Raw genomic sequence first — 16,310 nt, 5'->3', positions numbered from 1 at the left:
AACGGCTTTTAAATGATGTGTGGACAACGCACAGGTCAATGCCCTGCTCGATGATCTCTTTCTGCTGTTTGAGGACCTCAAACTGCTCCGGGTTGTCAGTGCCAGACATCTGGGTGCTGTAGCTACCAATGCCAGACGAGGCTGTGGAGTCCAGAGAGTTAATGCTCCCATAGCGATTTATGGTCTCCGGGGCCTTGGTCTCTGTGCTCTCGTGTTCTACCGGCTTTTCTTGACCTGAGGAGCACAAAAAAAAAAAAAAAAAAAATACAAGATGAGACAACCTAGAAGGGATGAAAAGTGATGGGAAAAAAAGTATTTCTGTTGTGTAGAGTAAGAAGTAATCCCCTCAAACCATCGGACGGGTGAGAGTTTTTAATTTAAAGTGTTAAAGTGGCTAAAAAATAAGGAAACTTCAACATTGTTCTGCAAGAGTTTTTTTTTTTGTTATCAGGGAGGGGATGCACACTGGCATTACTCACATGCACATCAAACCAAAGTTTTCACTAACTCCAGGAAACAAACTTATTCACACAGCGCAAGGACCGAGCGTTACATGCAGCTACTGCTACAGCTAACATGAGGACGAAGGAGAAGACGCGTTTCCGCAGACTTTGAATCTGTGCGCATAGAACGTGCCTAAACATGCACGAGACGCCTGGAAAACACATGACAGAGTATATGAAAAGCAGAAAGAGCCGAATATGGGACCTTTAAAAGGGATCTGCTGTTTGCAGCTGCTGGAGCAGGTCCACCCTGTAACCCTGAGCTCTCAGTCGGGCGTCTGATTACATATCGGAAACTTGTTAAAACATTCAGGACGGTGTCACGGTAACATGAGCTGAGCTTTTATTCGTCGGGCTTACAGAGCACAGAGAGGAAAAGGGAGGAATACAGAGAAAAGGGATAGAAAGGAATCTAAAGTTGAAGCTGGTGAAACACTGATTAGTAAAATCAAAAGACATTTTAACAAACCTGTGTTGACCATTAGTTTACCAAAATCCATATGTAGTAGTTTTGGTTACTATTAATGGGTTTGACAACAGACTATTTTAGAACAAACACACGTTATTTAATGCAAAACAAGTACCAGACCTTCTAATCCACAACAAGCATGAAAACACATCTCCTCATCACAGCAACACTTTCTAGCAAACACTTCTTTCTCTTCTACATTTTTACCTGCTCTTGCTTTGTAGTCAAACCAAAAAGCGAGAAAACAAGAGACAAAGAGTGAAGATGACATTTTGTATTTACAGGATTCATTGTTTTGGATTCAACTCGAGTGCACTCCCACTAATAAGGAAAAGAAATGATATCTGTCTAAATACTTTAAAGCCATCAGAGCAAATGAATCATTCGAAATTCAAATTCTGGCCGATGAGCTCCCGCTGGATACCTTTGAGTTTTGAAAAGTTTGGGTGAGATAACACCCCTGTGCGTGAGCTCAGCTGGCTATCTTTGACAACTCAGCCCGGGGCGAGCTGGTGGATATTTCCTGTCTCATCTTTCCAGCCTTTTTACTTATACTTAGTTTGAGCTCCTCCTTGAGAAAAACAACCGACATGCTCGGGTTGGCCAAAGACCCGAGATTCAGTCACACAGAGTTCACCTTTTTTATCTTTAAAATGTTGGTCTTATTGCTCTGTTTCAGTCTGACCCAGTGAGCATTATCTCACCGCCTCCTTGGGCTGGAGCTGACCTGATGAATGCCAAGTGTCAATCCTGCAACTGATTTGCAGCTGTGCCAATGGATGCCAGCTTTATCTTTTTAACTCCAGTTAACCTGGATGATAAACTGCTGCTGAAGGAAAGAATAGGTGTAACCTTTACAGGCTCATCTCTGACACAAACCGTCAACAACAAGGGTTCTTTTTTTTTCCACAGAAGGAAAAAGAGTTTTTAAATTTCCAAAATCAGCAAAACATAACACTCTAGGTACACTAATATCATGTGTTTGTAAAGGTGCATCAGACACTTCTAATCACATCTTTGTATTAAAAATCTCTTTATAGACAAACCAAACCCTCTGCAAAAATGACTGAACACTTTCTCTTTGAATTAAAGTCATTCAGCACTTAGAAATATTTCTGTGTTTCATTATCTCACTTTAAAAGACCAAAGCAGTGGTCATTGTGTTGAGTTTAAGTTCAGGATTGATAGCTGCGAGCTTGATTACATTCCTGCACATCAGTGTCTTACCAAGGCTCGTCTGGGAGTTGGGGTTGACGTATTGGTCTTTACTCCATTCCACCATACATTTCAGGATGGAGACTAGACATTCAAGGCCTTTCTTTCTCAGAGTCAGCTCCTAGAAAATAAAAACAAAAAGTACAATTATAACTGTAGATATTTGGGGGTAAAAAAAAGAAGTAAGGGGGGGGGGGAGAGAAGAGAAGTACATGCGTCACCTGTAGGGGTGTTGTGCCGAGCTCGTGCCCCCCACGACCCTGTGCAATCTTTGAGAGGTCATTGACCAACCGCTCAAATATGTTAGCAGCATTCAAGTCACAATCGTAGTTCACGTAGATGTCCACCACGCTCTGGGCATCTGAGAGAGGGACAGATGGGACACAGATGGTGATTGTCAGTGAGAGAAGTATGAAACAAATTAAACTGTGCTGATCTGCAGTGATGGATGAAACAGTGCCCATTTTAAGAGGTTAATCATAATAATGAAATTACCTTCAGTGTTTAAAAATACGCTACAGGTATGTTGCTGTATTTAACCCAAAAATAGTTTGCAAAACAGAATATGTATATGTCTATATATATGACTTCTCTTCAAAATGTCAATTACTGCATAAATATCAGAGGAGGAATACTCATCTGTGCCACAAAAGGATTTTGTTCCTCGTTTTAAAGTAACAACAAAGAGACCAACCTGCACATATTCTGGTGAGAGTTTGTATGACCATCCACTTGTGGTCGTAGGAGCTCGTGGACGTCTCAAGAATGTAGAGGAAAATCTCTTTAAAGAACACCTGCAAGACAGAGTGAGAAAAACACCAGCAGCAGTCAGCATGACCAACACAACAGCAGGTGGGCCAACATTATACACTCTGAAACCAACTCCTCACACAATCCCAAACAACCAGTGGCAGAAAGAAGGTAGCGCAACCCTGTATTGCGCAGAGGTGGAGGAATGTTACAGCACAGTGTGAGAAACCACGTCGCACATTCATCACCTTTGTCGGCTGCCCGCAGCATTTGGAAAAGGGTACCAGTGTGTGAGTGTTAGATGTGGTGTTCTTCCGCAGGGAAAGACCAGAACAGAACTACTGTGTCTGTTAATTTCACATCTTAAAGCAGAAGAATTCACACCTAAAACTTGTTGGAGAAGGAGCGCTGAACGACCTCCGGTGCTTGTTATACGTTGTCCTGAAACACGTGCACTTCAAGCCATTGGTTTCCTAGTATTTCCCTGAAACACGTTCAGCTGCAGGAGAAGGTGAACAATGTTTGCTTCTTATCTAGAGGTGGTGGGTGGATATAAAAATATAGCAAATGTGCTATGCCAACTGGTTCCTCAGTTTTTTTCCCTGAATTTAAATGTTGAAAAAAGAACTGGAATAAATTAAGAAGAAAAAAAAAAAAAAAGGTGACCAAGTGTGACTTTTGGAAATATGCACGGCTTCTATTGCATCACACTAAAAGCCTTTGAGTGGAAATATGTGATGGTCGTGAAGAAGCTGCAGAGAGGGGCTTAAGTAGATGAGAAGTTTTTATTAATGTTTTATGTACTAAGCTGCTGACTCAAACATTTTGAGCTCTAATTCACCCCATCAGGGTAAACTCACGAGTGTCAGCATGGAAGTGGTTGTATTTTCCACAACAGATACACATGACATGACTTTTAGACTTTGAATTTTCTTGACCAGAACAATATTTGTCCAGTACCTCGATTTGCATTTTGAGGTGCGTCTTGAAGTGAGACAGCAGGGTGAGGAAAATGGAGAGCGAGAGCTCGAAGACCTCTGGCACGGAGGAGACGCCGTTCTTGGACAGGGCCACGCACAGGTACTGCTTGATGGCGTTGATGAACATCTCGTTAGTCTTAAAGATGGGCCCGGCGTTCTGCAGGATGGAGAGGAGCAGTTGGAGGGACAGGACCTTTGAACGCAGCTCGTGAGACCTGAGGCAGAAGGGAGAGGAGACAATCACAAAGTGTTTCAAGAAGGGTTTATGTGTGTATGTTACCGTTTGGTGCACACTAACCCCATGTGAATAAATGTGGCTCCTGAATGAAGACAAATCTGAAGAGCAGTAACATTTTAGTGAAACAATTCCTCCAGTGATAAAAAGAAAAATCTTGCTAAAACTGAAGCAAAGGGACAAATTATCCGTCCTTTGACAAAGTTTTACCTCAAAGACGCAGCAGTGTAATCCAAACTGAGACCACATAATACTGTAACGCTCTCCATTGGAGAGTTTAGACTTTCAACAGCCATCAAAGAAAATACTAGGGCGACTAAATCAAAGCTTTTTATTGCATGTGGAGCCTCTGCTTGAACTGAGCTGCGTTTCTGCAGCGGGAGGACTAAAAAACTGGAGCTCAAAAGAAAAAAGAAAAAAAACATTCTTTCTGCTACTTTATATGCTGAGATTGGCTGCCTCTCTGCAGTGTCCTCCATCTCTGGCAAGCAGACAAAGTGGGATTCATGTGGCACAACAAAATCGCATATTTAGTGCGAGTGCCAAAATGTTTTACTTTTTTCCCCTCCCCATAGAAAACGACTTCTGTCACAAAAGCACAAATGCATTCATATGGTAAGTTTATAAATAAAACAGCCTCACACGTGTAAGAAACAGACATGATATATATATTAACTAATTAATCAGATGCTGCCCAATGTGTATCAAATTATTACAATTTAGACAATAAGCAATGGTAACAGTACAGACAAATGAACCTCTATATGCATATATACAGTATATATTATACATTACCTACAATTCAACATGTGCACACAATACTAAAAACAGTGTAATAATAACTTGTTATTTTTCGATGAAAGCCTGATTGATACATTAATACACATTTATATGAAACTCTATTTTGTTTAGATTTCATATATAAATGAATCCACAACAGATTTTTTTTGTAGGACAAACAATTACAGATGTCTCATAGCAAGCACATAACATTTGCTCTTGCAAATAGAAAATGTGTTCCTTTTGATCCACCTTGACAAAACAAAGTCCAGATAATGTAATATAAATGAAGTGTGTGACAGAGAAGCCTTGTTAGAAGGCTAAAAGGTTTCTGTCACATCAGAGCCAAGGTAATTGACATAGCCTTTATCAACAGGAACAAGAGTTGTCTGAGCGTTATGTCTTTCTCAAAAACAAAGTGAAAATAATAGACTAAAAAATAGAGGTCAATCAAAACGTAAGCAAACACATTGAGTCAGTTTTCCTACAGATGCTGTGTGAATCGAGTTAAACAGAAAACCAGATGCAGGAAATCCTGTTTCACAGCTCTCAGGGCCAGCCAATCAGAAGCCTTTAATGCAACCAACCAGGGCATGCATGGTCAGAGGAAATATTGAATTATCACACAATCAGACTTTTTTTTTTCTTCCAACATTTCTGGTGAAACAGGAAACTGTTAAAAGGGGAATGATGAGGAAGTGATCCAGAGAGGGCTGAGTGATGCCTCATTGTCTTCTTCATCACCGTTTCTCACAACAGCAGTGCTATCACTGGAGCTATCCTCATTATAAAGCATGACTCATGTCTATTCTTATCGCCAACACACTCACACACAATAATAACCAAAGCAATGGAAGAGAAAGGGGGGCAGAGGAGCTGGAGTAGCATACAAAAATATTCCACAAAGTGTTCTTCGCAGATTTGAAGCTGAATATGATCTTTATGAATTGTTGTTTTGAAGAAGGAAAACTGGAATAATTCAGGTTTGTGAGTTAGATCAATTACCTATCAAGTATTAATGACAAATCTCTGTTACATCCTTAAAATAGCTCATGGTGAAATGTTCCTATTTTAAGATAAACTCTCAGAAACAAACTATAGATTTTGTTATTATCAGCAAAATCTGCAAATATTCTAATTTGGAAGATTTGTATTTCAGATTTTTGAAGATGAAAACAATTTAAATAGTTGTTTTTAAGATAGGTCGAGCCACTGACAAGGAAAATAGCCAATCTTAGCTAAGGAATCCGATTTCCGTGGGAGAGGGGCAGTGCCAACCCAAACCTTCATCCTGACTCACACAGTTATTGTAACATCGTCGTTGTTATCTTTCATTTCGGAATAATACTCGGTAACAAAAGTTTACAAATGAATTAATGACAAGGTGTCTGTGTAGGTTCTCAGTCATCCAGGTCATTTTAGATTGGAAGCTTGATCCAAAGGCAACTGGACAATTAATGACAGGGCAAATAAAACAAAGTTCCCATCTTTGCACACCACATTGAGTTCACTCTTACTTGGGATCTGGTGGTCCGTCTGACAGCGGTTTCATAGACAGCTTGCAGAGTGAGCGAAAGACAAGGAAGGCATCTTTCTGGAGGATGTGGGAAAATTTTGCACCTGGTTGCTGTCCGGGTGCTGCTCCCGATTCCTACAGGAAAACATACAAAATATCAGCGTCTTATTTCACCCACATACCTCCTCATTATATTCCTTGTGGTCTATTCGATGATTAACCTTGGTTAGTCATAGTACTCACAGCACGACTGTTGACAGAATTATTCATTATTTTGCCTTTTGATTAAATAAAATATTTTGTTCCCTTTGACACTCAGCCAGAAGAGATATTTGACAGGGCTGAAATTCTCCACGATCAACAGTAATTAAATATTTTTTGACACATGAACTCCTGCTGATTCTAACGAGTAGATCCAAGTCAGAAAAGCAGAAGTTATTTTTATCATAAGTATGGAACAACTCTGCTCCGTCTTTTACCTGAGTGTCGTTGGACGAGACAGACAGTCGGTCGTCAGGAAGCGAGGGGGTGAAGCTGGCAGAAATTGGCGTGCCGGGGATGCCGTTGGCGTGGACGTGCTCACTGTCGCTACCCAGGGTGCTCTCGTCTTCCAGTGAGCTCTGAGTGCCCTCTGTCACCGCTTCAGCCGGCTCCGACTCTGTGGGCTCGCTCTCCCCGCTCGACTCTTTGCTGTCAGAGCAAAGGTTGGTGGGGTCCAAGCAGTGTCCTGAGGTGATAACAGAGGTGGGAGGAGACGGATTAACAGGGTGACAAAGATACTTCATCATTCCTAAAACATCCTCGAACAGGGCGACATATTTTAAAACTTCTTTATCTTGGAGTTTGACACGACAGTCTTTTCAGATGCAGAATTCGTAATGGCAATGACAGCAGCAAATGTGCAAACTCCACGTTTCTGCAGCATTTACTAAACCTTCAGGTTAAGAGAGGGTACTACTATAAAGTACATTAAAGCCTATTTGTAAAAGATTCAGCCCAAGGGCAAAATTCTACTTCAAACGGATGCCCAAGCACTATTTTTGAGTGCCCAAGTTAATAAAGCTTCTTTGCCTCCTTTTTGTTAACAACTACAGCAACTTAAGAGAGCTGGATTTGCCTTAAAATTCTGACAAAGCTGCCAAAGAACTGAGAGTGTATTTCTTAACATCGGGCTGTGTTTAGAGTCTCCTTTTATCATTCCAGACTCCGAGCGGTGCTTTTCATTTATCCAACAAGGGCATCAGTCAAGAATGTATGGGACTTGTTTATTTTGTTAGTTAGGTGCACTTTCACTCCTCTTCATAAATGCATCTGTGACAAAAAACAGGAGGAGAGTAACAAGCTTGCATGATCCACATATGAGCCACATTGTGCCGATCGTTAAATGTGCAGTCTTGCAGCTCATTTTTTCTAAAGTTCTTTGTGCGAGGATTTTGATATTTCGCCGAAATGTCAAAGACGGCAGACAAAGGGAGAGGGTTCATAAGAGCTGCCCTGAACAAAGAGCAGAGAGGACATCGTAGATGCAGTACTTGAACTTGCTGTTCACTCATCTGCTTATTCACTGCACTTGACAGTAACTTTAAGGTCACTTTTTACAAGTACTCCATTCTTTGGAGCCAAAACAAAAATTACATTTACAATTGTATCATCGAATAAAAGTGACTATGAGCCAAGGAAACATTTAGAGGACTGCTGCCTTGCTCTCAGAAACAGATCCACATTGTTAACGTATATATATTCTCTAGTGAATGCAGAACACATCTCACCTCCTGCAACAGTATTGACCACATCCTGCAGAATGCTCTGCACAATTTCGTGGGCTTTCTCTTCATAGTTCGGAGTCTCCTCGTCCTCCTCCTCGCCCGCCTCTGGGTGCTGCTGGGCTGCTGCTGCTGCGTCGGGAAAAACACACACAGTTTAAGTAAAACCCACTCGTCCATATATTTTTTTTTTAATAAAAGGTGCAGAGGGAAATCAAAACCTGCAATCTGCTGAGCGCGGTGCCAGCATGCATAAAGTCAAAATATGATCGACAGACCATTTTTAATCCCGCCTTTCATATTCTCTACCAGCTCTCTCAGTGAATGAGACACTGTCGTGCTGAATGTGGTATCAGATGTTTTCTACAGTAAACAATGACTCCAGCCACTTTCTCTTCTTTGAATGAGTTGCATAAACGATAAGAGGAATCTTTTATTAGGAGTGTTCATCGTGTTTGCTGAATAAAAAGTATAAAAAGGTGTACCTGCAGAAGATCCAGTAACACTTAAAGGCTCAGTTCAAAAGAAAATATCACTATTTGAGGAGACTTTTTTTTAAAAATATTTAAGGTAAATGGGAAAAGATGCAGATTGTTAGTGCAAAAATCAATCTGTCTCCTCTTGAAAGACAATATTTAAAAAAAAAGAAAAGAATGTACAATAAAAAACAAGGGCAGGCTTACTCTGTGCTGCTGCAGTGGCTTGATCCGCTTCCGTCTGTTCATTTTCAGCCACGCAGAAATCAGAACCATTTTCTGGATCTGGACTCTCGTAAACAGGCCCCCGCTCCTCCTGCTCCTCTCTCTCCCTCTGCTCCTCCTGATCCCCACTCACAGACCTGCTGCTTCCCTCCAGGGCGGGTGTTGAGGGAGTGGACGGGGCGGATGGGATGTTGATGCTCGGAGTTGTAGGGGTGACAGGCCCGTTGGGCTCCTGGCTCGGACCTTTAGCAGGCGTATGGGTGTGAGTCTGGAGCTGGGGGGAGTCTGGCTCCGTGTGCTGGGCGACAGGGGAGTGTTGCCGGTGACGCTCCCGCTCCAGCTGCTTTGCTTCCTGCAGCTGGGAGCAGGCAGGCAAAACACACACACACACACACACACAAAATAAAAATAAAAGCACAAAAACACATGTGCATAAAGGAAGCACACACAAAAAGTATGCAAGGGAAAGCACATGCAACACACACACACATACACACAGAAAAAGACAAGTTAGGACAATTTTATCAATTTCAAAACAGCCATTACAAGTGTGTAAAACCTGTCTAGATTCATAAAGTGTAAAAAAAAAAATAAACAAGTTAGACAATCCAGATGCCTTGGCAGAAAGCAATAGTTCCTTGATATTTCTAACATCTACAGTGTGTGAGCATTATGGAAAACTAAATGAAAACACAGCTCACTGAGAAGTAAGACATGCGGCTAAAACAATGAGACAAACATGGTGTACTTGATTCATGCTGGTTTCTATTTCAGTCCAGCGGTAGCAGAAAACTAAATCTTTCAAGGAAAATGGCTCACACAGCCATGTCCTGGCTGACGTGTCATGGCTGACATGCGTTACCACTGCTTCTGATATGGAGTGTCGCATCAGCTGGAAGTGGGTCACAAGGCAGTTTCACACGGCCGAGGCTCATTAGACTGTTGTTAAAATTGCCCCATTTCTGATAATAGTTTACTTGAAAGAAACAGTATGTGTTGTGTTTGGTTTTTGTTTTTTTTGGTGCATGATTAAACACTTTTGATGGTACACACTTCACTATTACACAGAGAACACCAAAACAAGTTCCAAAAAAAAAAAAAAAAAAAAAAAAGACAGCATACAAATTACAAGCAGTGGAAATTCTCTCAGCCAAGCCAAACTAAAAACAGCCTGGTGTGCATTTCAAAGCGAGTGCATTTGTCTATTTGTCAGGCATAAATGTTAAAGACAACAAATTATAAAATCCAGTGACTTGTAGAGGGAGACGCACGGTAACTTAAGAGAGAGTAAGGTACAGATGGAAATTTAAACACACAGTGACACATTTACAGAACGGGGGTGATAGATGGCGATCCTTCTGTCCTTGTATGTATTATTCTAATTAACCATATCAAACCTGCTTGTTTCAGTGAACATTTAAATGTTTCTTGTTGTAAACACACTTCTTTCATTTAAGCCTTGATTTTCAAACCACCCTTCCACCAGCTGTTTTACTCTCATTCAATAAGCCTTCTGTTGCTGTAACATTTCAACTAAGCAATAAATTAAATGACACGGCACCCTAAATGAAACAATTAGTATTGAATATTTAGCAAAACAGACGATGACCTCGGCTGGAGGGGACAAACAAACTAAGCTCATTACTTAAATGCCACCTCAGTCGGATATGGCTGAAGCTGAGTGAGGGTGAGGTGTGTGTGTGCGTGTGTGTGTGTGTGTGTGTGTGTGTGATCACACCATGCCGAGCTGCAGTCAGGGGGAAACATCTACAACACACCAACATAGAAAGTGGATCTCCCCGTGCAGCTGCACAACACAACAATAGGCCTCTGCCTCAAAGTCTGCCTTGTCTCTCTATCTCCATCCCCTGACTGCTTCTTTCTATTTCTCCAACTCTGTCTAACTCAATACCAGTCGCTCATTGTTCTGAAAGAACTATATTAAGCCTTTGGAGAAACAAAACAGAACACAAAGCTGTCGGGATTGAGACGGCCATAGCTGGCCTGCGATAAAACATTCACCACGCCCAGGTGTGGATGTAAACTAAGATGTAAATCAGTGCGGGGAAAAGCGCAATGATTTGTGGGCAAGTCAACAAAAGCCAAAGCAAGCATATGGTGGCAAAATGACACAGCAGAACCTGCTCCTGTGCGGTGCAGGGAGCAAAGGAAAAGCAAACGGATGAGTGCATGAATGGATGAGGAGAGCTGTATGCGCAAAACACAGATACACAGAGAAGAGTTTAAGAGTTTGGATCAGGCAAGTTCACGGCAGTCCTGCACTCTTTACCTGGCGGTCACGCTTTCTGGAGGCCAGAGACCAAGATAGCTTGTGATTTGTAAGCTATGTGTCCAAAAGGGGAAGGAGGGAGGCAGGTAAGGAGGGGGGGGGGGGGGAGGGGGGAAAAGTGTCATTCAAAAAGAAAAAGATGACATTAGAGCAAGCTTTTGTTTTGAAGGCAACACCTTAAAGTGTCCCTCGCAGAGCAAACAGTAATCTTTACTGAAATCAGGAAGATGAAGTTTGAGTTCACCAAGCACAATGCTTTCCCACAAAGAATTTCTCTCTCATTATAACAGAATCCATTTTGACTCCATGTCCAAAACAGTTTTAGGTGTTGGCAACTCATCGCAGCACTTTATTTTTTATTTTTTATGTGCAATCTCGCTGATTTCTTTGTCCAAAAAGAGGCAAGATTTGGCTTTTTTTGTCAAATTTCAAAACGACTAACTCAAGAAAAAACATTTCCTCATCCACACTTTCACGTCTTTTCTACATTCAAAGCAATATATTAGTTATAAGTGAATGCTTGCAGAAAGGAGGGTTGCACATACTGCTTGATTTTCCATGCGTGCAAAAATGACGTTGAGCATCTGCGTGAGTGTGGCCTTGGCCGTGGTCTGGTTGATGAGGTTCTTGCTGGCCAGGTAGATGTTGTAACAGGTGCGGACGGCCTGCAGCACGGTGCCCTCGTGGATTTCTATGTGCTGGGAGGTCACTGCTGTCAACAGAGCCTGGGAGAAAGACATTGGGACAATTGTGAGGTTTACTAGCTCCATTCATCTTACTGCAGTAAAACAAAGTCAGCTGCAAAGAAATAGAAATCACAAGTGCAAAACCTTCAGTTTCTAAAGTAGACTCAATAAAGTCGATGTCAAGTTCTCTGGATATTTTACAAGTCAGTGTTATCAAGAGTCCTAATTCTTCTTCCAGGTCCCACTAACTGTTTGTCAAGCTCAGGACCGAGCTACGCATGTCAACAGTGGGACTCATTCACAGATAAACCTTTGGTTGAACATGTCTGTCAATGGAGATTTATACAAACAGATCAAATCCGTAAATGATGAAAAAAAGATCAACAGTACATGTTTTTACAGCCTGAAATTCTATAGAATAATAACCACTGTGTGTTTTATCAGTCCTCCCTCTAAGGCCAGGTAAGAGCAGCAGACACTTCTGGCAGGGAAAAAAGGCCAGTACTACAAACACAACTAAAAGTCAATGTATCTAATGTAGACGATGGGAGAATAAGGGGTCAGTGAGGAAGTCTAAACTCTACACTTATCGCCCAGTCGGAAATAATTTCTTTGTAAATAATGACAGTGACGCAAATAAAATGAGTTTCCAAATGACACATTGATCCTTGAGCTTAAACGATGATTGTCCCAGCAGGATTGTGTGCACTAAACGAAAAACAGCTATTAAGTGTTTTCAACTAATTCAATTCTATTTGATTAAAATGAACGTCATGTCAAGTATCACAAAGTTACGTTAGTGAGCTTTAAAAGAAAGTTTATGATCGTGATGGGGGATATAGCATTGTCAAGTGGGTTAGAGCTCCTTTGAGAAACTTTTGGTTTGTGGATATTCGTGACCCCGCAGACAAAAATGTTCAGATCTCGTCCTGTAAATGTAGCCGTTTGTTTGTTTGTTTTTAGCAAAAATCTCATTCTGCTTTCTTTGTTTAATCAGACAAATGTGTGACTCAAAACAAAGTTGTTGCTGTTGTTGTGGGAAATGAGAATAAACCACTGTTTCTGCAGCAGCAGCTCCTCCTCAGAGCCTTACATGTCTGTGTCGTAAACTATGCAGTTAAATGAGACCCACCTTGATAATCTGTAGCTGCACGCCCTCGTCCGTCTGCGGCCCTTGGAAACAGGCGCAGATGGTCTCGATGATCCTGTCGATGAGCTTCTTGCCTGGGGCCGTACTGTCGGGGGCGCTGCCTGTCAGATGGCCGTACGCTATCAGCTTCTACAATATACAGACACAGGCAAACATCAACACAAACACATGTTATGACACTTGAGAACATGACGGAGAAGTCTTATTTTCCTGATTATCTTATAAACTACGTGAAAGAAACTTCCATTTAGATGTATCTTTTTCTCTTGCTTGCCTCAGATAAGCAATAGATCTTTAATAAAGCACAAGTGAGGATCCCACAGGAAAACACTCCTGCAAACATTTGGGTGTCTGCGATCCGAAGTCTCCTTCTACTGACCTGTAAACAGTCGAGCGAGGTGATGACGATGCGGGGACATTTGGACTGACATGCCAGCTCAAACGGCAAGAAGTACTTGTCGGCTTCAATGAAGTTGGTCTTTGATTTGATTGGCGGTAAAGTGCTGGAACCTGATTTGCTATCTCCACTGGGCGGACTAGAGGAAGAACAAAACATGGACACACACACACAAAAAAAAAGCAAAACTTTGAGATAAATACAGTGATCACACGGTACAGTCTGTCAGCCTGACACACTCGCACTCCCAGTGATATCTCAGCATCAAAAAAAAAAAAAAAAAAAAAAAAAAAAAAAAGGTGAAGACGGGCATGTTCCAGACTACAGAAAAAACCCTTTTTCCAATCCATATTAAATTAACTCACCCTCAAACACATCTTGCTCCTCTGAGAAAATGCAGTGTAACAAAATCTTTAATGTGCAGCCTGATATTTTTTTACTTGCTCTCTCAGGAAGGGGCATTAATCCCTGAGGCTTGTTATTCAAGCTCAGACTTTGCCACGTGTTCGTGCTGACAAAGCACCTCCTACACCGGGACTAAATCTTTATAAAATGATGCAGCTATTTTTTTTATATATATATATTTTTTAAATACCAGAGGCACGGCCATAAAATATGGAGTAATTCTTTCAGCAGCCATGTATCTACAGCATCCCCACCACACCCAGACTGCACAGGCTGGGACGAGAAGAAGCGAGACAGAGAGGAGGAAGGGAAGGAGACAGAGGGATAGGGAGGGGTTGTATTGTTTATGTCTTGGCGATGAAAAAGGATGACTTCAGCTCTTTTCAGAGGGACGACCTCACTAAGTATAGCAGGGCACAATCGGAAGAAAAGAGAGAGGGAGAATGAAGTGTCTCGTAAGGGAAGTGGAGGGGGGACAAATTGGTATAAAGCGGGCGATTTGGAAACAAAGGAGGAAACAGGCATCCGATAGCATGAATTACAGAGGAATTAGAGAGAGATCAAGAGATCCTGGAAAGGAACAGAAAATGGGATGTAAAGAAAAAAAGAGTAAAAGTGGAAAAAAAAATAGTCAAAGAGCTTTCTGAAAACAAAAAAAAAGGAAACACTCTTAAACAGGAATTAGTGAGGGAATAACCTGCTGTAGAAAAACATAAAGATAGAAATTAAAACATTCTTTTCAAAACCTTTTGGACAACCACATCAAAGTGGAGTTGTGTTTCTTTTACAGGGTCATGAGTGTAATTTGACCCTCTCTCTGTATCGGTCTCTGTCAACTGTTGTGCTGCTGTGAGTCTGCAGGGAGCTCTTCTCCTCTGGATTATTCCTCAACTCCAAGCTTAATGTCAGCAGGCCTGCTCTCTCCCTTATGATCAGCCCAACGTCACACTGAGCCTGCTTAGAAAGCACAATGTGGACATTAAATGTACTTCAGTATGACAGTGTAGGACTACATTTACATTTTACTGGTGGAGAATTTTCATTTGAGGCCATCGTTCAGATTTCTCTACAGAGGGAATGGCTTTTTATGCACTAATCAATCCATCAGTATTACTACAGTATATAGGAGTATGTGTTATCTGGTATTTGGTTCAGGTGATATATCAACCTGGGAAAGGGTAAGTAGGTGTTTGCATGGGTTAAACTGCCAATCAGGCAAGCTAGCAAGCTGACATGCAATGTTTTTACAATCACCTCACATCTGCAGCTTCATACTAGCTACTGGCTACAAGCTACTAACTTCATGCTAGCTTTGAGTGATCTTCTTACCAAAGTTTTGGCAAGATAGTCATTTTACAAATGCATTTTTCCCACAGCAGAACTACATCTATTGTTCAATGTCAAACAATCTCTGACTGATGTCAGGGGTCTTTTAGGTGTTGCTTCATCGTTTCATTGGTTTGACAATGAGGAGTCTCCGAAAGCACCGCAGAGAGGCTGAAAAGGTTGAGTGGTAAAGTACCTGAGATGAATCTAAAAGCAGCAGCATTTGAGTGAGTTGGGTGTGGCTGCATCAAATCTTTGATGTACAAGTCCAAACCTTCAGGGTACAATCTGAATGAAGGAATTCGCTAATTTGGAGAGAATGGATAAGATAGAAATATAACAGGATAACAGGCGGAGGGTGTGAGACGGGAAACGGTGAGGGACAAAAATGTAAGATGGATATAATGGTGAAACAGCAGGAGGAATAAAGAGTGGGGAAGGGGATTCATTCCAAAGCCCACGTTACTTAGCAGCTCATACACGGGCACACCAAATCTAAAGACACACACTCACAAAAAAAGTTGAGCATTAGGCAGGGGTTTGTGAAGAAAGCCAATATTGAGAAGGCAAAGAGCTGCTGGAAACAAGCCAGGGTGTGAAACGAAAACAAAAACACACCAGAGAGGCTGCAACCCAAAGATACACACCCATACTTAGCACACACACTATTTTGGAGGAGAACAGACAGTCTTTTTTTTAACAGAGCCTGATGAGCCACCATTGCTTAACTGTGCTATAATAAATCAATTTCTTACCTTAATTTTTCTGATTCCTCTTTGATTTCCTCTGAAAATCGAAAAAAAGAAAGGGGATAGACGTTAAATTAGTCAAGCATGAGCATTGGAAAATTCAGCTGTGTTTTACTTAGCTAATGATACCTCGGGGAGTTAAGAACAGTTCAAGCCTAACAGCCAGGATGAGTCAACGTATTTATGAAGGACGCCGGGAAAAAAAACAAAAAAAACCCTCATCTGAAGCATATTAAAGCAAAACTTAAGCGCACACACAAATCATTAAAAAGGTATTTTCAAAGTTCAATCTGTGTGTTTGCAGGCAACCACCAACATACTGCATCTCCCAGAGGATTCAGCTATATGCTATACTTTGCAGACAGTTGGAGTAAATATAAACACACATAAAATAT

The 16,310-nt window shown here is 41.4% G+C and overlaps 1 protein-coding gene across 4 annotated transcripts in view; it reads right to left on the bottom strand.

Moving 5' to 3' along the window:
* The window catches only part of arfgef1 (ADP-ribosylation factor guanine nucleotide-exchange factor 1 (brefeldin A-inhibited)), a 49,338-nt gene that overhangs the window by 15,717 nt on the left and 17,311 nt on the right, over nucleotides 1-16,310 (bottom strand). The window contains exons 2-15 of one of the 4 annotated variants that reach the window (XM_079361211.1): nucleotides 15,922-15,952; nucleotides 13,418-13,574; nucleotides 13,021-13,167; nucleotides 11,748-11,927; nucleotides 11,203-11,256; nucleotides 8,895-9,270; nucleotides 8,218-8,346; nucleotides 6,928-7,175; nucleotides 6,450-6,583; nucleotides 3,898-4,132; nucleotides 2,882-2,981; nucleotides 2,409-2,548; nucleotides 2,200-2,308; nucleotides 33-234 (exon numbers count right to left, since the gene is read on the bottom strand). In XM_079361211.1, the coding sequence (XP_079217337.1) occupies nucleotides 33-234; nucleotides 2,200-2,308; nucleotides 2,409-2,548; nucleotides 2,882-2,981; nucleotides 3,898-4,132; nucleotides 6,450-6,583; nucleotides 6,928-7,175; nucleotides 8,218-8,346; nucleotides 8,895-9,270; nucleotides 11,203-11,256; nucleotides 11,748-11,927; nucleotides 13,021-13,167; nucleotides 13,418-13,574; nucleotides 15,922-15,952 (2,242 nt within the window). The remainder of the gene's footprint in view (nucleotides 1-32; nucleotides 235-2,199; nucleotides 2,309-2,408; nucleotides 2,549-2,881; nucleotides 2,982-3,897; nucleotides 4,133-6,449; nucleotides 6,584-6,927; nucleotides 7,176-8,217; nucleotides 8,347-8,894; nucleotides 9,271-11,202; nucleotides 11,257-11,747; nucleotides 11,928-13,020; nucleotides 13,168-13,417; nucleotides 13,575-15,921; nucleotides 15,953-16,310) is intronic. The other 3 variants (XM_079361212.1, XM_079361213.1, XM_079361214.1) reach the window with 3 other exon arrangements.

Source organism: Symphodus melops (assembly GCF_947650265.1).
Source record: "Symphodus melops genome assembly, chromosome: 14".
NCBI lineage: Eukaryota > Metazoa > Chordata > Actinopteri > Labriformes > Labridae > Symphodus > Symphodus melops.
Note: the sequence above shows the minus strand (reverse complement) of the source record. Positions and strands in the feature narration are given on the sequence as shown.